This window comes from Triturus cristatus, chromosome 7 (assembly GCF_964204655.1).
Source record: "Triturus cristatus chromosome 7, aTriCri1.1, whole genome shotgun sequence".
In the NCBI taxonomy this organism is placed as follows: domain Eukaryota; kingdom Metazoa; phylum Chordata; class Amphibia; order Caudata; family Salamandridae; genus Triturus; species Triturus cristatus.
The window spans coordinates 942536767-942558161 of record NC_140590.1 but is presented as its reverse complement, the minus strand read 5'-3'; the positions used below and the strand labels follow the sequence as shown (position 1 = coordinate 942558161).

Genomic DNA, 21395 nt, shown 5'->3' with positions numbered 1-21395 from the left:
CCATTGATTGTTGTGTCATCTCTCTAGACAAACCTGCTTTTATCCACATCTCTGAAAATAACTAGAGCTTAATCAAGAGTAGTTGCAAACAGTGTCTACAGCCTGAGCTGCCACCCACGTTTCTCTGCACTTGTAAACCACATGTGTCACATCTCTTTGGAATTCTCTTTCTGCGTCTATATTTTATTATAAACCCAATGGATTTTTTACACATACAGAACAGAAGGAAGTAGTTTACTGAAATATTGACACAAAGGCTTGAAATATATCTCTCTAGTCTCAACTCTATAAATTAAAGGATCTCAACATGTTCTTGAGTTCTTAGGTCAATGGAGGGGGAAATTAGAGCCCATGACAGGTGGCAAAAGATATACTGTTTTACCTCATGCAAAAATCAGTATTGAAGATATTGTTCATATTTTAAAAAGGATGTTTTAAACAAAGTACACAAACTGAGGATAGTCAAACTGAAACAACCATATTATTCCAGGACACAGAGACGAGCGTATAAAATATATAATTTTAAAGGCACATGTACAGATATATAAATAAACACTTTAAAGGACGGTGATGACTGGTGAGAACAGAAGATATGAGCTATGGGGGTGTTGATTAAAAACCTACTTCAAGGGATCTTAGATAAACTGGGCACTTTTAAATTTTTTACGCAGGCTCCACCTTCTCAAAGACCATCCTTTTTCATCTTGAGGCCATTTGATCGGCTTATCCTCAAACATCATATGTTCTCTCTTCTTAAAGGTTTTCTGTAGTACTTTCCAGAGCGTCTTCATATCACATAATGATGTGTCTGTTTCTTCCTTGGGTGTTTTAATATAAAGGGGCGTAGCATATATTGGTCGATCATCTACATAATATGGGTTGCTACTTCGCATGTCCGTCTTGAGTTCTCTTGCCTTCTAAAAATGAAAATAAAACATTATTCATTGGCTAATGCAATAAGAGGAATGGCAAAGAGTGCTAGTTCGCTTTTATTTTTTTTATTCTGGGAGAGTTATTCCATTTCGTAATTAAACAAACATCAGTGGTTAATACATTGCAATCTCAAACCAAGGATTCTGCTATACATCCTTGGGTTTGCTCATTCAAATTCCAATGAAGAAAACAAAAAGTGTGTGCGCAGGTGAAGGGGGAGGTGGGAATGCTTGAATTAATCTCTGCCATGAGTAATTGCTCGAGCCCACATTCGAATCCACTGATGGTCTCTTTGTTTTCCTCAGTGCCGTGGGTATACCCAAATGTGGCCCAGATGTAGGTGTCTGCTCATAGTGCCACAGGAACCAAGCTATATCTCACTGAGGAGGCAGAACTTGGGGTTGGGTTTCTGTTCAGGGAGGACCTGTCATGGCAGTAGTTCAGACTGGACTGTTCATACTGGAGGAGTACCAATGCTGTTTTGCACATGGAGGGTTCGGGTCTGAAGTGGCACGGTGGGAAAAGAAAATTAACTGGATTGGAGAATGAGTAATTACCAGTGGACGAGATTAATCGAGGCATTCCAGCCATCTTTTTTTGTTATCCTCATTTGATTTCCAGAAAGGCTCAATACTTGATCCTAGTGTCCTGCAGTAAACTAATTTACCCCCACAACAACGTGGATTTGCAGTTATAGAATCAGGATTAGAGTATGTTCCCGGGCTTCGATCACTCCTATGTGGAGAGAGTCACTTGGAAAATGATAAACGTCATAAGTCACACCATCAAGACCTTTACCATCCACATTTTGTAATATTTATCCAAATTCTCGAATTGGGTCCACAGGGGGAATATATTGACACCTCCTCTGGTTTGGTCCAGGAAATTTCTGAAAATCTTTAAATTTAAAACCCCAACCATCAATCATGCTGTAACATAGGTGAATCAGACTTCGAGTGACAATCAATCCCCTTTTCCTCTGCTATCAACACCCCTGCTAAAGGATGCATGTCACTGTCTCTGCGGCCATTTCCTTGTCAGTCAGTAACTCCTTCTTTATACTTGGTCTACCATTACCTCATCAAACGATATGCAGTACTGAATCACAACTTGTTATACGCTTTACTTGAGCACTAGCCCCAAACCTTCGCCCTAAGCCTAACTCTAAGTCTATCATGTTATTGTTTTCAATATCATTTAGTTACATTCAATTAAATAGGAATACTCACTCTAATGTTTACCCCAGCCTTAACTCTCAACAGTGATTTTTCTGTAAATATATTAATTAAACTTTATTCAACTAAATTAAAATACCAAGCGGAATTTGGCACCGAGCAAGTGTGTGCAGGTCATTAAAACTAATCACAGACGCGCACCTAGAATACCATCACCAACCTCTAGGGGAGGGCAGTTTTATTGCTACCAATGGAATAAAGAGGGGTTCCGATTGTAGTATAGCCTCCTCCAATGCTCATGAGTTTAAATGCCGGGGACACATTTTGAGCTCAGGCGCTGAGAGGAATTCCTGCACAGTATTATTATTCAGGAGTCATGGGATCTGAACCACACCACCCCTTGAATGGCCACATTTGTGGAGGCCCCAGCAGCGAACAGGATTGGTCGCTTATCATGTGGGATTATGATACTCGTGAAGCCCCATCCAACTACTGTTGACTAACTTGTACACCTTAAAAAAAGTGCCCCAATTGAGCATCTGCGTTTCAATTTAGATTCCTCTATCATATCCATCAGAAATATGTCTATTTTCCTGCTAACTACCTATAGAAAATGTTCCCGTGATTTAATAGCATTGCTTGAGCATTATTTAGTCACAATCCAGTAAGGCTTATCCTGACAGCCTTCTTCTATTCCAGGAAAATGTAATGCTTGTATGGAGGATGGATCCTATTAAAGCAATGAAAATCATTGTGAATTATGTTTATTCCATCTTCCAGAAGCAAGATAGTTTACTTGGTAATGTTCTAGCTTTCCATTGACTTGAATTTTTAAATTGAAGATATATACTTAAACAGTAGGAACAAAAAAACGATGTTACATTACTATTCTGTTAAAGTGAAAATAGAAACAAAAATATCATACCTTTTGTTGTTTGAGATCTATATTTTCTTCTTCCACACCCAAGACTTGGCTTCGGTACAGGACACTGTCTATTGATGTAATACATGCTCGACCATACTGAATGTTCACTACTTTTTCTTTATGCTTTTCTAGAAGTCTTATTGGCTGCGCCCGGAAAGGCCTGCTTGGTCTTCTAATTTCATAAAATCGTTCACCTTCTGTTGACATAAGACTTGTGCCATCAGTCTGTGAAAAAAGATACTAAGTCCGTTGGTCAGGTTTACTTAGAAATGCGAAATTATGAATCATATCTGTCTTGCTGCTTAACGATCTCTCTTTCTTTTTCACTCTCGCTCTCTCTCTTGCCCTCACTCTCCCTCCCTGCCTCCCTCCCTCACTCGCTCTCTTTCTCCTGCTGTTTTGGTGCCGGTTTAGTGAAAGTACATTCACCTGTTTTGGAGATGAAAGACAACATGTGAGGTTACAATGCATCTGCCAATATATGTATATTCTTCAATTTGCTCACGATTTAATGTACTGTGAACAATAGGGGCAGAGTGCACAATACTGTGCACTTCCACAGTCGATACTAACATGAGTTTTCCTCACAATGTGCACAAATATTGATAGGGAAGAAGATGAAAAAAAATAAAACAAATAAGAAGGCAGCACAGCAAGTGATCCGATGCTGCATTATACCACAGTGGCTGGGTAAGCCCATCAACCTATCCATATTTTCATCCAGCCTGCTCACAGGACAAGGAAACATACAATTAAAGAAGGCGTTCAACACCTAAACACCCTGGCCTGGCTACCATCAGGGGGGTAATACTCTGCACCTGCGCCTTGTCCAAAGGCAATAGAGTTAATTAATTCCATTCCCAGGCTTTCCTAAAGGCATGATATTTATGATTAGTGCCCACATCCTCCTGCCTAACGCAATGGCAAGAGGGCATTTTAAAAGTCAAGCCCTTGACCAAGGAGGTGGTGAGGGAGGAACCACGAGGACCACAAACAAACCTCCATTGCTTTGTCATGGGTGTGATAGGAAAATGAGACACTCCTTCCTCACTGACCAAGGACGGACAGCTGTTGATTTATCCCCCCCTCATATCTTCCGAGTTCAAACGGGGAGAAGATAATATCTTCTCCTCTGCAGTGACAACCCCCACCGTGCTCAAAGGTCATGGATGAGCTATAATGGACAAAGAAAATGCAACTGCGAAGTTGACAAAGGAGCATGGCCCATATGGCCTGTTCCTCTGTGGGTCACAGCAATGATAATGAAACCTTCATTTGATATCCCCAATTTACCACCAGACGCACTGCCACCACTGCCGTTAGCAACTCCATCATGAATACCACCAGTACCACAACCACCATGTTGCCATCAGTCCCACCACCACCACCACCACCAATATATTCTACACCACACTCACCACCAGTACAAATACCCTTACCACCAACTCCATTGCCATCACCATTGCTACCATCATCTCTGTCACTAATGCCAACACCCTTAGCATCACCCCCACTTTCACTGTTATCATCACCATGATTAAAGCCACCATGATCACCATTACCAGTAGAGCTCTTACCGAACTTAGTATAATATGCCAACACACCCACCATCATAAGTCAAAACAAACATCATATGCCAACACCACTTACACATAAAGCCAACACACCTACAATTAAACACCAACATGCACACTATTGTGCATCCACACAACCCACATCCTATGCCAACACACACAAGTGAGAAGAACAATCTCCAAAAACAATAACTTCTAAAACAATAAATGGAAACGTATTCATAGTTTGATAATATGTTAATGGTGATTGTGCCATAAAAACTAAAAAGTCATGCAATTCATGAATTAAGGTGCTGCCTTCATCTCGTGTCCCAATGAACAAAGCCTCATTGAAGATCATTGTCTTTAAGGTGCAAATGAGCACAAATGACCAAGTGCACCAATAAGCAAAGCTAGCCTCAGTTGTTAATGAGACTGGCAGCAGCATTTATGAGCTTAAAACACCCCTGCATTAATGAGCTCGGGCTCTAATAAGCTACAATGAACCAAATGAGTGATGAATACGAATGGTATATACCCCAAGCATTAATGGGACAGAACGGAAGTATCAGTGAATGTGTATGGCCCGAGCTTTAGGGGTATTAATTGTCCTCTGCAGTAGGGATCATCAGTGCACTCAAGCAATACTTATCATCACTGGGCCCATGCAATACCCTCATGACCTTGCCTAAGTGCAAGATTGTTGATGCCACTTTATCTTGTCCAAGAGTGGAGGTATTCGCCACATTTAAAAGACATCACTGCTTTTCTCAAGAGCAAGGGGGGATTTGGTGCCATTAAAATAAAATATTTTAAACATTTCCCGGGACAGCTCACATCTACCCTGTTGTCTGCTCACAATGTCAAACAGGGCACTGGGCTCGCCGTTGTCTGCCCCAGTCCCCCTTCATCCTCTCCATTGATGAAGGTCACAGAGGAAGAGGAATAAAACTGGAATAAACTGAGCTGCATGACTCTCTCTAGGAAAGAGACCCATGGAACCAAGAACTAGAACTGAGCTGGAGAACGTGCATACTAACACGCAGGATTCAACCCTCCTCACATTCACGTGCATCACTGGCATTTTCAGGTGCAGCATCAGGCCCACCAAGATTAAACTAAAGAGAACTAAACGATATATATAAAGAATAATAAAATAAAAAAGGATAAAAGTGGACAAGGGGTAAAAAACTTAATAAAGAAGGAAAAATACCCTCTAAAAAATGGGGGTAATGGTTAAGGGGGACAAGTACTAGGTCTGGGTGGAATTTCAATACGTTGGAATTATCGGAGTAATTTTGATAATTCCACTCTACTCTTTGATGGTGGAATTACCAATAATTATTCGCTTACACCTGCTCATATAATTAAGAGTAATTTGGATGGAAAAAATCCATGCACATTTTGTGACGGTGTTCTACTGCATTTAGAGCCATTTCTTAGTGCAAAATGAATTCTCACACTCATTTTGGATGTGAGGGGGCGCTTTGCACTAAGAAAGTAGTGCTTAATGCCAGGAATATGTTGGGGTAAAATCCTACCCCAAGAGCACATTAGGAAGCGTAAGCGGCTGTTCATGCTTATTATTCATGTTCTGTTGCATTTAGCGCTACTTCTTAGTACAAAATGCTTTCTCATCCCCATTTTGAATGTGAGGAGGAATTTTTGAGCTAAGAAATAGTACTAAATGCAGAATAACCTTCTTCTGTAATTATGAGTAATCTCGTGGAATACTCAGATAATTCTGCTATACTGAATTACGCAAATTACGCCCTACCCTAGTGAGCACCCACTTCAAGTAATGATCACAACCCTTGTCAGGATGAACTGTTAAAGTTAACTAAGAGACAATCTGTAAAGCATTTGCGCTGTACCAAAAACAGTTATAAAGTCAAACACAACATAAGAAAAACCCCAAACCAATTTATAAAAGTATAGTAAATCTCAATACATTTAATGACATCTAAAGGTCTCCGATACTATTAAATTGGCAGTGGGCAATGGGCAGAAGGTGGCTTTGCTGCTTTTAGATCTCTCTGCAGCGTTTGATATGATTTACCCTCCTATCGTGCACCGTTTGCAGGACATCTGTATAGCTGGGACCGCCTGGGCCTGGCTGCGTTCTTTTCTATCAAACAGGTCTCAGTCGGTGTGGACGCCACCATTTGCATCTGACTTTAAGACAATTGAGTTTGGGTTACCCAGGGCTCTGCCTTGAGTCCAACATTGTTCAATATCTAAATGTCTCCTCTGGCAACCCTGGTGGAATCCTTTGGAGTGCAGGTCATCTCGTATGCGGAAGACACACAGATTATTCTCACTTGGGACGGGAACATCTCTAGTGCCCAACGCAGATTTGAAGCGTGTCTGTCAGCTGTGTTTCAGTGGATGTGTCAGAGCAACCTTTAGTGCAACTCTAAAAAGACAGAGATACAGTTCTTTGGATTTCCTCCTCCTTTGTGGGTTGAGGAGATTTGGCCAAGTTCTGCTCCATCTCCTCCGTCCCCTACTATGGTAGTTAGGAACCTTGGAGTGAAGTTTGATAGTTATTTGTCCTTCAAACAGCAAGTGTAGAGCATAGTTGGGACTTGTTTCGGCCTCCTGCATTTCTTGAGGAAGTTTCTTTTCCTTCTCCCTGCCTTTTGTCAGAAGTCAGTAGTCCATGCCCTCGTAACATCTCGGCTGGACTATGACAATGCACTTTACTGGGGCCTCCCTCCATACCTACTCAAGAGACTCCAGTTAGTGCAGAATGCTGCTGCTAGGCACCTGTTGAATATCCAGAGGAACGTTTCTCTTCAGGTCCATCTCAAGGAGCTACTTTGGCTGCCCATTGGGCGAGTGTAAAGTTTAAGGGACTGTTGCTTGCCCACAGAGCTATTTATGGATTAGTTCCTAACTATCTTAGCAACTTTTCCACTATTGCCAACCAGAACCCTACATTTGGCTGATGCACTGCTGGCTGTGATGCTTAAGACACGGAGGATGAAATGGGGAGGATCCTTCTTTTCTGCGCTAGCTGCTGCTACCTGCAATACTCTCCCTCGGTGCATTTGGACTATTAAGGATGCAAGCTCTTTGAAACATAGCCTAGAAACCTGGCTTTCAATGAAGTATTTTAGTTGGAGTCCCCACACATATACATTGTGGATCGGTGGTCTACACACCTGCAGCATCGGGATACTTCTCGGAGAATCTGTGCACTTTATAAGTGCAAAAAAAAAAAATAGCCCCCAAAAGCATTAAGCTCCAACCACAGTTATATGCCTGGGCTTGACCGGTAACTAGGCTCAAGTTTTACCTCCAGACTACGGGGCATATTTATTAGTTTGTCACGCAGTGCAGCGCAACAAGTCACCTTACTGCGCTTCACCACATGACAGGGAAAAGGCTGGGATACACAGTATTTAAAAGAATACAGTGCATTCCTGTCCTTGTCCCAGCACTGGCACTGTTTTGGGTGCCTAGCGCCAATACAGGCACCCTTTCACCATTGTGCAAGGGTGCCTGTGTTACATACAGGATAGATTTTGTGCAGGAAGGTCCTCCCTGCACAAAAACAATCCTGAGAGGCATATTCCTCTATCTATGGGTACTTTCCCAGGTTTACCGGTTCTGGCAACTGGGAATGTGCCAAAAACCATATGAGTTGCATGGGAACATATCGGGTTAAAAGACAACAAATATGTGAAACTAAAAAAGGATCAGAAGACTTTCACACACGAGAAAATTTACCCCTACACAAGGGAGGACTACATGCCAACAGGAAGAAACCCAGTTTATAATACCGATAGTGATGGATCCGATTCAGGCTCAGACAATTCAGATTCCAGTTCCAACTACAACCGCAACAATGCCCAGAGATAAAGACCACGTGGAGGTCACGTGAGGAACCAGAGAGGACAGAATTTCGCCTGGCCCCCGTACCCGGGACCCCCAGCATATGGAGCTCCACCACCTTTTTTCTATGGACCACCTCAATTTCACCATCAACCCTACCCCCAACCAGCATTTCAACACTGGGAGCAACCACAGGAACAGCAGAACCAGTCTTTTTTAGGACGGGGCAAAGGACCTCAGAGAGGAAGAAACAGAAGAGGGCAACAAGTCCAATGGGCGTAACCCCTGGAGACATCGAGGAGTCATACTCGGAGCATGAGCACACCGGACAACCCATCAACGAGCAACCTACCAGTCTAGTGGTGAATTTATCTAACACCACACTAACACCTATCCAATTATCAGTCCTGGAGAAAGGACTAGGTTTCGTGCCAATGCCAACAATGGACACATTCAAACTTTGTTGTGAACTTAAGGAATTCATCTGGAAAATAAAACTTGAAGTTTTCTTCAAAGATAAACCACCGAGTGAGGAATCAAGAAGCGACACAGAACTGAAGAAGAAATCAAACTTTACACCTCCGGCAACCAACCTACCAGTTGAACTCTTAGCCTTTGAAAAGGCAGTTATGAAGGAGGTCACAGAGATTGACCCTAGGACCATCAAGGTGTTTCACAACACCAGTAACAAAAAACAAGAGGCCATTCAACAACTGTCTAACGACAAATCTATAACCATAAAACCTGCAGACAAACGGGGAGCAATTGTACTACAGAACACCACAGACTACCGGAATGAATGCCTCCGTTTGCTAGCTGATGAAAGAAATTACGCCAGAATAAGAGAGGATCCCACAGAACGGCTACGCATTGAGATCGCAAGTCTCATTGAAGAATCCATGGCAAACGACTGGTTAAGCAAAAAGAAGCCAGCTTTTTGGAAAACACTAACCCCACCATTCCCTATTTCTACACTATTCCCAAAATTCACAAATCTCTGGAAAACCTCCCGGAAAGACCTGTAGTGTCAGGAATAGGGTCCATTCTAGAACCACTCTCCAAGTTTGCGGACACATTCTTACATCCCATGATACAGAATACTGACACCTACTTACAAGATACTAAAGCAGTTCTTTGTTTATTAAAACATCTCCCTTTTGATCCCACATTCAGCATCCTCATAGGCCTAGACATGGAGAGTCTTTACACTAGCCTCCCACATAAGGAAACACTTGAAATCCTGGAAGAGGTACTTTTTAAAAACGAGTGGACCTACCACACCCCCAGACATGTAGTCCTAGAATGCTGTAGACTGGCATTAACAGAGAATTTCTTCAGGTTTGAAGAAAGCCTGTATCACCAACAACATGGTACTAGTATGGGAAGCACCTTCGCGCCGAGCGTAGCCGGCCTCTATGTGCACCACCTGGAGAAGCACAAGATACTAAGCAATGACAGTCCCCACATACAACATGTCCAACTGTGGAAGAGGTACATAGACGATCTACTACTCATTTGGGAGGGCAATGAGACAGAAGCAATTGACTTTGTGGACTGGCTAAACCAACAAGACCCTTACCTAAAATTCACTTTCACAATGAGCAGATCACACCTTGTCTTCCTAGATCTCAACATATTTGAATGACACTGAACTCTAGCTACCACAACCCATTTCAAACCCACGGCAAGGAACTGTCTTCTCATCTATGACAGCTTCCATCCTAGACATTTAAAAGATAACCTCCCATTCGGGCAATTCTTGCGTCTGAGGAGGAACTGCACTGACAAAAAAGACTATAACTCACAGGCTAAGGATTTGAGTAAGAAACTAATGTGGCGCAAATACCCTAAACATCTGGTGTCACAAACCAAGAAGAGGGCCTCTAATAACCATAGAGAAGCCCTGCTAGAGCATAACCCAAGGGAGAACACCACTGAGACTAAGAGAGCTATCTGTATCACCACATTTAATGTTTCATCTGACAACGTGACGAAAATAGTCAAAAAACACTGGCGTACCCTAAATATTGGTGGCCTCAGCATACCTACACCCATGTTCAGCCACAGGAGGGGTAAAAACCTCAAAAACTACTTAGTACACACACGCTCTAATGCAACACCAGAAGAAGAGGGGGCTGTCCGGAGACTGCACCCACTACCCCAAGGATACTACCCATGTAGCAACTGTAGCGTTTGTCACCTTACCACAGCCACTAAGATAGTAAATCTTAACAACAACACTACATGGGAACTGAGGAATTTCACTAACTGCAACACGACAGGGGTAGTTTACCTGATTACTTGCACATGTAATCTCAACTACGTAGGGATGACAACCAGAAAAGTAAGCACCAGGATAATGGAACACCATAGCAACATACGCTGTAAACGTACATCTACAAGAATGACCTTCTATTTCCTTGAAAAACAGCACACCCCTAACGATATGAGGTGGGTGGTACTCGAACACATTAAAACATCTTGAAAGAAAGCTACATGAGAAAGAACAACATTGGGTGTTCAAATTACGTACAGACACTCAGGGCCTGAATGACGATATCCCCTGGGGTCAATTCTGCTAACATAAACAACACCTACTGTACTCTACTAACTCTCTTTTTTTCGTCACAACGAAGGGGGTATGGCCCCCATCAATACATAAATAGCGATCCAGATACAACGCTGTAGCGAAGTTACCATATAGCTGACACTATGCATCAAGATCATTCATTCACACACTCATAGTTAGAGGACGTCCAAGCAGTTCATTGTCCATCCTTGTAAAAGTAAAAACAACGTGGTAAAACGTTTGTGCTTGCTCATCCGAGAACAAGACACATTATCTGACAATACCATCTGCTACTATTCCTATTTACAGAGGTTCACTGTCCACCCTACAACGTGGATAAACGTTTGTGCTTCTTAATCCCAGCACAAAACACATTATCCGACAAAACCATCTGCAATTGTTTTGATTTACAGTGGTTTCATTTTTTTCATTGTTACCATCACACTCGAAATATCAAATAATTCCATTGATAGGTAGAAATTTCTCCTCATTCTGTTTCGTTTAAACATTAATGATTATTTTCGGGTTTATCGCCTATTGGAATAGCCGTTTAGTCCTCTAATCTTCGATAGTCATTGAAGTTTAACGCGGAGCCCACTCGCGTATCCTTCCAAGATGACCGTGACCATTGCCACAGCGGCGGCCATTTTGAGTAACTGCGCCCGCGGTCTAGTTTCATAGACCTCCACGCGGGCAAAGCAGGAAGCATATCATCGGTCTCCCATGCCGACATGCTAAGATGCGGTCCGGCGGGGAGATGAGGAGGTGCTTAGTTGCGAGGCTTTCTACATTGAAGTAAGCGCTCTTTTTCCTCCACAGGCATTACACGGCAGGACAATAGACCAGTTTCCGAGTACCGGAGGTCTCTGCCGATACTAACGAGGATATTCCTCCCCGTTTTTTCCGTTTCATTTTACAGATAGTATTTTCAGGGAAACCTCGGTTTTGCTCTCATAAAGTATGTAATACTCAACAGGCAGTACCAACATTGCCCTATATGTATGTGTTGTGTGTTAATCACGGTGTGTGTGTTTTATATATTTTTTAAAATGTGATCATTCACTAAGCTGCACGTTTTTCCAGCATGCTGTTTTCCCTACACAGGATAAAACCACGCTCTAAGCTGGATGACTGCACGCACCATTAAGGAGCATCTCTAGAGCATGGGAGCGTATTGAATTACAATTATAACCACCTACTCTGAGAGAGAGAGGGGGCTGTTGTTCCCCTAACCATGTCTATTTTTTCTATTTTCACAGAAATACTACGAGATACAATTGTGATCGTATGTATATAACCAAAGCATGCTTTATTAGTTGCAGCGTTTATTTATTTATTTATTTAAATACCTTAATTTCCGTATTCAGGTTGATTAGGAGTGGTATACACAGGGCTGGTCCCTGTGTGGTTTTGACGAAGAGCTTGGGGTAGGCTCGAAACATGTTGATCTATACACTGAATCTCTAACCCATTACAGTTAGTTTTTCCTTGTATCACCCCTTTTTAGACATACCAATCTAGGAGCAATAATAAAGTATTTTGGCCCGCTAGCAAGGTATTTTTAATCACTGTAGTCCACTCCACCACATTTTTTTGCACTACACATAGTCTTCCACATAAGTGCTCCTATGTATTTTCCGCAAGTCGCAGCACACCCCAGTTTGTAGAGAGCTGGGATGCCCCCTATGATGAAGCATGTCACCGTGGGGAAACCCTGGTGAGTGAGGGGACTCAAGAAAGAAATGTTTCTTTCCTGGAGGCAATTCCTGATCCCTCTGATCAGATGCCCTACCCTTACCCTTTGACTAGGTCCTTTTACCCGACACCTCGGGTTTCAGTTGTAACACCCATGCAATGACCATGGAACACCTTACCGGGGCTAAGTAACGCAATGCAGCAATTTGCACGGTGTTGCATTACTCGAAGTCTGAAGTCACTTAGGGCTACCCAAGGTGGCCTTGCGTGGCTTCATAAATCCGAATTTTGAGTTGTGTCGTGCTTGCACCACATTTAATACATATGTCCATAAGTATCTGAAATGGAAGTCGAAAATCTTCAGCGGGGCAAGGCAGCAAACTGTCCGAAGAGTGCTCCACATCATCTGATAGCCGTTGGACAAGGTTTTGGTAAAGCTATTGACTTTTGCCAGGAAAGCTCAGAGCCCTCAAATTATGAATTTTGTGCCCGAAAAGGTCCCTTGCTGGCCAGAAACTTTTGGTGCCCTCGCCTGGTGAAGATTTCTACCTTCAGACTTAGTGACTTTCTTGGACATTTGATTTTTCAAGTGGGGCACAGGTCCAGGCTGTAGTCGAAGAGAGCTCTACAAGGCCTGATACCTTCTCTGTGAGATCCAGCTAAAAACAGATTTGCTGCTGTTGAAAATGTCAGAGCAGGAGCAACCTGAATCTTTCGCCCCAAAGCAACACAACTTCTTCAGATCAGCTTGGAAGGTTGGTCCTGAGCCTCCAGGAGGTCTTTAGAGCCATATTTTGGGTGCGGGTTTTAATGATGTGATGAAGACCAAGAGTGATAGGTCTGTCCCCCGTGGAACTGGTAAATGGCTCACCCTGCTTGCCCTTTTAGCGGCCACCATTTGCCTTTCGGGCTAATGGTGGCATGCCCATCCTTCCGAAAAAAAATATTCATACTTTTTGGGGGCTCATAACGTTTCTTCTCGTATAGTTTATATTTTTGCTCCTGCAGGAGAAGTGGATGTGGCCTAGTGGGTTGAATACCTGAGATCTCCGAAACCTTTGCACAATATTACAAGAACTTTTATGAGTCTCCGCCGCTCAAGACCCTGGCTCACATTGACCAATATCTGCAGTCGATAACAATGCAGACCCTTGATGCCGAGGCGAGATAGGCGCTTAAAGCAGAGATCCCCCTGGCAGATATACAATTGGCCATTACTAAACTTAAAGCAAAGAAGACCCTTCAGTCTTCTGGGACCTCATATCTTAAACATGTTTCTTGAAGCAGATGACCACAGCATTCTTATAATGACTTTGATTCATAGAGACCAGTTAGGTTTCATGCCAGGGAGATCCACCCACTACAATCTCCGTAGACACCACAATTGGCTTAACGAAGTTCAGTTGCGCCAAACCTCCTGTATATTCCTTGCATTAGAAACGGAGAAGGCGTTCAATGCTGTACATTGGCCCTTCTTAGATAGTACTGTAGTTACGGGTTAGATACTCCCCTGTAGGCAAAGAAAAGGCCTCATGGGTTCTGACAGACCCCCAATCATGCCTTTCAGGGTATGGTTGAATCTCTCAACCAACCCATTATATGTGGGTGATAGGGAGTGGTAAATTTGTAGTTCACCCCACACTACTTCCACATTGCCCTCATGTACAATGACATGAAGCTGGTACCCTGGTCAGATACCACCTCCTTAGGGAAACCCACATGGGTGAAGATCCCCATCAGTGCCCGGGCAATGATGGGCGCCATCACTGTCCTGAGATGGATAGCTTCCAGGTACCGCGTGGAAAGGTCCACCAAGACAAGGTTGAACCTGTGGCAAGTGGCTATTGTGGGATCCAGATGCCCAACAATATTGATGCTCTCCCACTGTAAAGGGGTGCTCATGACAGGGACGAGTTGGAGTTGGGTCTTACACTTCCCCCCACTCTTGCTACTTGCCTGGCAAGTCTGGCAAGACCTGCAAAATGTGTCTGACTGCCTTCGCATTAGGGGCTTCTAAAAGTGGGTGACAAGCTTGTCAAAGGTGTTGCCCTGCCCCAACTGTCCTGCCAAAGGCACATCACGAGCTAAACCCAGTAGATAGGTTTCGAAGAGCAGAGGTACCACCAGCACACAGGCAGCCCCAGGCTTAGCAACCTTAGGCTCGCTCTAAAGGAGGTCATTCTCCCAATAAATCAAATGTGGCCTGGCCTCTTTGCCAGCTGTCTGATCCTCGGCCTGCTGCCTAAGTCACATGAGACTAGGGCATGGCTTCTGCTCCTCGCAGAACTCCTTCCTGGGGGACCAATCAATCAGGGAATTGTAAGCTCCCTACTCATCAGTGAGGGTCTCAAGGCGCTGAGGGGGTCTGCAGATCTGTTTAGCCGAAGAGCCAGGTCTTGAGGGTCTTCCTAAAGGTGTTCAGCGAGGGGGCGCATCTGATGTCTGCCGGTAGCTCGTTCCAGGTCTTGGCTGCAATGTGAGAGAAGGATCTTCCACCTGCTCTGGCTCTGTGCATGCGCGGAGTTTCAGCCAGTGGGAGGTTAGAGGATCGAAGGTTTCTTTTGGGTACGTGGAAGTTGATTATGTCGTTGAGGTATTTGGGTCCGTTGTCGTGTAGGCATTTGTAGGCGTGAGTGAAGATTTTGAAAGTGATTCTTTTCTCCATGGGGAGCCAGTGGAGACTTCATAGGTGTTGGCTGATATGTTTGTGTTGTGGGATGCCAGAGACGAGTCTGGCGGCAGTGTTCTGTATTGACTGGAGTTTGCGGAGTAGGGACTTGTTGATGCCGGCATAGAGTGCGTTTCCATAGTCCAGTCTGCTGCTGATGAGTACATGGGTGACTGTCTTCCTTGACTCAGGAGGGATCCACTTGAAGGTCTTGCGGAGGATGCGGAGGCTGTTGAAGCAGCTGGAGGTGACAGCATTGACCCGTCGGTTCATGGTGAGTCGAGTACGATGCCGAGGTTCTTGGCATGGTCTGAGGGGGTAGGTGGGCTACCGAGGGTGGTCAGCCACTAGGTGCTGTCCCATGCAGAAGGGGTGGTATCGAGGAAGAGGACTTCTGTCTTCTTGGTGTTGAGCTTCAGGCAACTGTTGATCATCCAAACCGACTTCTTGCATTCCTTTCTGGAAGCTGAATTTGGCAGGGGCAGGATGAGCTGGGTGTCCTCTGCGTAGGATACAATGCTGAGGCCGTGTTGTCGGACGATGGCTGAGAGGGGGGCCATGTAGGTGTTGAAGAGGGTGAGGTTCAGTGATGAAGCCTGTGGGACTCCGCAGGTGATTTTCATGGGGTCGGAGAGGAAGGGCGGGAGTCTGATCCTTTGGATTCTTCCGGTGAGGAATGATGGGATCCAGTCCAGGGCTGTTCCTTGAATGACTGTGTCATGTAGTCTGGCGACTAGTATGCGGTGGGAGACGGTGTCAAAGGCCGCTGATAGGTCGAGTAGGATGAGAGCTGCGGAGTGGCCTTGGTCCAAGACAGTGCAGATGTCATCTGTGGCAGCGAGTAGGGCAGTCTCTGTGCTGTGGTTGCTTCGGAATAGTTTGCGTCGGGTGCCCAGGTGTGGTTGTCTCGGGTGAGGGTGGAGTTGAGTTGATTGTCGGTAACTTTGCTCCTTGCTGGCGAGGTTGTCACAAAGGATGGTAGAGTTGGGGTCACTGGGGTTGTCGATGTGGAAGTTCAGGTCCCCAATTCGTATGTAGTTTGTTGAGGTGATGGCGTGAGGTGCGATGAAGTCGTTGATGGTGGTGATGAAGGGTGTTCGAGGGCCAGGGGGTCTTTAGACGAGGGTTCCTCGGAGTGTGGCTTTGGTGGTGGTCTGGATCTGGAAGTGCAGGTGTTCGGCAGAGGGGAAGGTTTCGCTGGAGGTCGTGAGGCGGAGGGAGCTCTTGTGGGTGATGGCGAGGCCCCCTCCTGGGTGGTTGGGGAGGTCTTTCCTCTGGATCTTGTATCCGTCTGGGTTGGTGGTGCTGACGTCAGGGGCGGAGGATGCGTTGGTCCAGGTCTCTGTGAAGAAGGTGATGTTGGACGAGAGAGAGTCGAGTAGGATCCAGATTTCCATGGCGTGTTTGTGTACGGAGCGTATGTTGAGGAGGATGCATTTTAGGGTGTTGGAGGCCGGGTTGGCAGTGAGGGTCTGGCGGCAGTGGAAGCAGGAGAGCTGGCCGTGGGTCGTGTTCGGCGAGGCCTGTTGGCATTCTCTAAGTCTTCCAGGGTTGAGTGCACGGAGGGTGGTGGTGTCGTAGCAATGGGTAGTGGGAGGTTCAGGGTTCCTGGCGCTGGCCGCGGTCGGGTCGCGGACATGCACGGACTGGCATGGACGGGCTCAGGCAAGTCTCCCAGTTCAGCTACCTCTTCCCCTGAAGGTACTGTGGCATCCCTCTCAGGTTCAGCCTTCTCCCGGACCATGGGAATTTCAGGAGCGGGATTCCCATGTCCCCTGCCCTTCCTCTTCCCGCCAGATAACCTGGGTCACTGTTTCAGGCTCCAGGTCTTTTTGATTACCCTGGGCTGCCATGGATCATGTGGTCATGCACGCCCATTGAGGCAATCCAACATCTCCAAGTGTGACCTCAACTCCACCTCCCTCCAGCGGGAATATTCCAGGTCATTCCTCAGCAGACAATCCACAGGCATGAATGGGCTCACAGCTACTCGCAAGGAATCTGAGACCCCCCCACACTCTAAGGGAAACTGAGCCACTTTACAGAAGTGCTCACTGTTGTCTACTGCCACAAATTTGTGAAGTACATCAGGGACTGCTTGCTCTTCAGACAGCAGGTGACACCTGACAGTAGTCACATTGGTTCCTGTGTCTTTCAGAGCCTCTACCCTCTGCCCATTGATGGTCACCCACTGCCTGTACTTTTTTGTGTTATCAGGCATTAGGTTTCTCTGGACCATCTCACTGTCCCTTAGTGAGACAAGGGTTCTCTCAACTGGGTCCCCACACCCTCCAGAGACCAACTCCCTCGCAGTTGCTACACTAGCCTTCACCCATGACTGCCCACCTGTGGGGAGCTATGCCCGCTTGGGTACTTGGGGGTCCCCTCTCATGTGACCCTCCCGATCACAAGCATAATGCTTCCTGTGACCCCTCTCTCCAGGCTTCCCTAAAGAATTCTATGGTTTCCTATCACCTGGGGAACGTGAATATTTCGCCTGGAAACTATTTTGGGGACCATTAGAGAACTGCTGTTTACCCTTGTCCCCCCCACTCTTCTGTTGGGGACCCTACCCACCCTTGGCGGAGTCTCCCCCATAAACCTCTTGTGGACCCAGGTGCTGAACCAGCGGTCTGCCTCCATAGCAAGCTTCCTTGGGTCAGTAAGCCTTCTGTCAATCAAGTGCTGGTGAAGCGCTGGAAAATACAGACTAGAAAAGTGCTCCCATGCAATCAAATTGAAAAGCCTGTGAAAAACTGTCACCCACTGCCCTTCACCCAACAATCCATCACACTCCAACCAGGTCTGGGACTCCAGCTTCTTAATCTCCCTAAGCTTGACCCTGTACTTCTCAGGATTAAGGCCATATCTGTTGATCGGGGCTTCATTCACATCTGTGCAAGTAAGTGTCTCTGGTGACCCTAGTACCAACAAAGAACTCTGATCCTTGACTGCAAAATGCTTCCACAGACCCGCCCGCAAATCTCTCTCAGGGACATGGTACATGTAAGGCTGCTTAATAACCCATAAACCATAGATCTATGTCTAACTCCTTGCTGTAATCCTGTGTCAAGCACTTAGGGATGTGTCCTTTTTGCTCCAAATGGTCTGAATTAATACTGCCCCCTTCTAGGCTGGACTTGGACTTCAAATCCTCGGGCTCGATTCTCAGAAGTAATCTGAGACAAAGTCCTAAGCTTACTACTTTTGGTATTCACAGAAGGCATTTAGTAGTAGCAAAGTAAGGATTTTGTCTTAAGTCTGTCTTAAGTCTGTCTTAAGTCTGTCTTAAGTCTGTCTTAAGTCTGTCTTAAATCGTCTGAAGTCTGTCCTAAGTTTGTCTTCAGTTTGTCTTCAGTTTATCTTCAGTTTATCTTAAGTCTGTCTTAAGTCTGTCTTAACCCCTTCGCCGCGGCACGAATTTTGCCGTGGCGCTGGGGGGGTTTGGGGTCAGCGCGGCGCCACCATGCTTGTGACGGAACCACTCCGCCATGAGCCATGGGCGCGCTGTGCTCATGACGGAGTGGTTCCGTCACGACTCCGCCCACTCGCGCTATTCGCCCGCACAGGCGGGGAAGCAGCGCCGCGTGAGCGGAGCGGCTCGCAACGGCCACAGCATGACGGAACCACTCCGTCATGAGCACACGGCGCCCGTGGCTCATGACGGAGTGGTTCCGTCATGAGCAGGGATGAGGTTAAGTCAAACTTAAGACAAAATACTAAGTTTACTACTACTAAATGCAATCTGTGAATACCAAAAGTAGTAAGTTTAGGATTTTGTATCAGATTAGTTCTGTGAATCTGCCCCCAGATCCCATAAATTCAATTCTTGATTCAAAATCAACGGCCTCCCTTTTATTCTGAACCTGGCCAGCTCCACCTGGAGCTCCCTATCCATTTAGAGACTTTCCATTTCCAACTCATGCCTCCTGGCTTCACTCCTTTCCTCCAGCTGCTCTGGGGACAGACCGTTAGATGAGACACAGCTTACTGCCGTGGAGGGTACCTTCCCTCCAGGCAGATCATAAACCATCAGTACATCCTCATGCGAGTTTTGCCCCTCAATCCCTTCAACAGGATGCTCAGAGTGCCCACCTGCCTCCCTGGCAGCTACCCAGGCCGTCATCACCTTTTGTGGCTCCTCCATTTTGGTGAGGACCTTGTGTTCTCTGCAAATTTTCTTAAGTTGCTGTACATTGTAGGACTTCAACCTGTCCTCCTCAAAAATCAATTCTGCAGGGGCAACTGATGACTCTCTTGACTGAGACAGGCTTGTAGCAGAAAGTCGAAAAGTATCCAAACTCAAGAAGGTAAAAAGAAAAACAGCATGTGGTTGCATAATGGTCTGCACTCTGGTAGTAGTGTACACCAATCACTGTATGTCATGTACAAACACAAGTCCTATCCTCTCTGCTGGCCACCTGTGTTAGAAATGGGGGGTCTCTAGTTGGCAGTGGCTTGCACTGTGTCCAAGAAGGAACCCTTGTTCTAGTTCAGGGTAAGGGGATTACTCAGCTAAGATAACCTCTGCTCACTCCCTTGGTAGCTTGGCACGAGCAGTCAGGCATATCTCGGAAGCAATGTGGAAAGCATTTGTACATAAACACATAGGGGCATATTAGCAACGAAATGTGATAATTATCGCAATCCTTATTTAGCGAGGTTTTTATTATTGCTGGATTACATCGCCCTGTTAGCGGCGTATTATCAACACACTGCCAATAGGCGATGTAAAATCCAGAGATAGGGGTGATAACCTGCGATAGCGGGAGAAATCCTGTGATAAAAATATAGCGATATGAAAAAGCTTGCTAATACGCAAGTGTAGACTTAACCCATCAATCCACCTCCCATTGGAAAGATGGTTTAGTCAGGTTTTCAACAGGAGTTAAATTTCTGCGATAACCGCGGTTAGCGCGAGATTTATTATCGCTTTGTGGGTCAGGGGCCGCATTGATAATAGGGCGATGCTGAGTTTGTGACTATTTTAATGGAGTTTAAGTAAGGAACGCCTACCTTGCATGTCATTAGCGATAAATATCGCTGACATGCAAGGCGAGGGGAAAAAGTGCCTGAAAGCTTGCGCTGATGCATGTTAACGCAGGCTTGCTAATAGGGTGATAAAAATATCGCTGCTTTTTCGGTAAAAAGTGCCGCAACAATGGCGATATTACCCTTGATAATATGCCCCATAGTAAAATAGTAAAAACACTTCAAATGGACACCACACCAGGTTAGAAAAATAACCAATCTTTATCTGAATGAAACAAGACCAAAATGCCAAACATCCAACATGCACAAGCAAAGATTTCACTATTAAAATGTTCAAAGCCATCCAGTCCATAGGAAACTGTGGCTGTGTCACTTTTATGACAAAGTACCTGGGATGCGTCAAAGTAAGAGGCAGAAACAGGTGCAGGGGAGATGAAGTGCCAGAAAACAAAGCAATGCATCGATTCCTTACTAGCAGTGGAGGTGATGCTTTGATTCCTTACAACCATGGGAGGTGATGCATCGATTCATTACTGATGCGCAGGGGAGGTGATGCGTTGATTCCTTACTGACAGGTGAGGTGATGTGTCAATTCCTTACTGTGAGGAGAAGTGATGTGTTGGTTTCCAGACATGTGGCCTTGGTTCCGTCCTGCTGGGTAACGCCAATGAAGAACCTAGCACACAGGTGCAATGCATTGAAAATCCGAACATACTGGGGTTGATGTGGTGGTGGTGAAACAGGCACTGCGTCGATTTTCCAGCTGCGAACAGGTGATGTGTTGATTTCTTCAACTGCACAGCAGAACCTGGGTCAGAGCCGGAGCGGGTGTCTTGGACGTTAGAGATACCATGCCCAGGACTCAGGCTGTGGCGTTCTTTTTAGCCACATGGCAGGCTCTGCATCGATTTCTTCAGCTACACTGTGGCGATGCATTGGTTTTTCAACCGCAAGGCAGGATTGCGGTGGGAAACACAGGCGCTGAAGGTTGATGAATGGTTTTTTGGCTTCTTTGCAGAAAAATCACATCCAAGTGCCCAGAACT

At 45.4% G+C, this 21395-nt stretch overlaps 1 protein-coding gene across 2 annotated transcripts in view; it reads right to left on the bottom strand.

Annotated features, from left to right (window-relative positions):
* Positions 1-501: 501 nt before the first annotated feature.
* Positions 502-21395, bottom strand: part of LOC146810887 (uncharacterized) — an 898367-nt gene continuing 877473 nt past the window's right edge. For both annotated transcript variants that reach the window (XM_085617928.1, XM_085617929.1), the window contains exons 32-33: positions 3034-3258; positions 502-917 (exon numbers count right to left, since the gene is read on the bottom strand). In XM_085617928.1, the coding sequence (XP_085474054.1) occupies positions 636-917; positions 3034-3258 (507 nt within the window). In that variant the 3' untranslated portion in view covers positions 502-635. The remainder of the gene's footprint in view (positions 918-3033; positions 3259-21395) is intronic.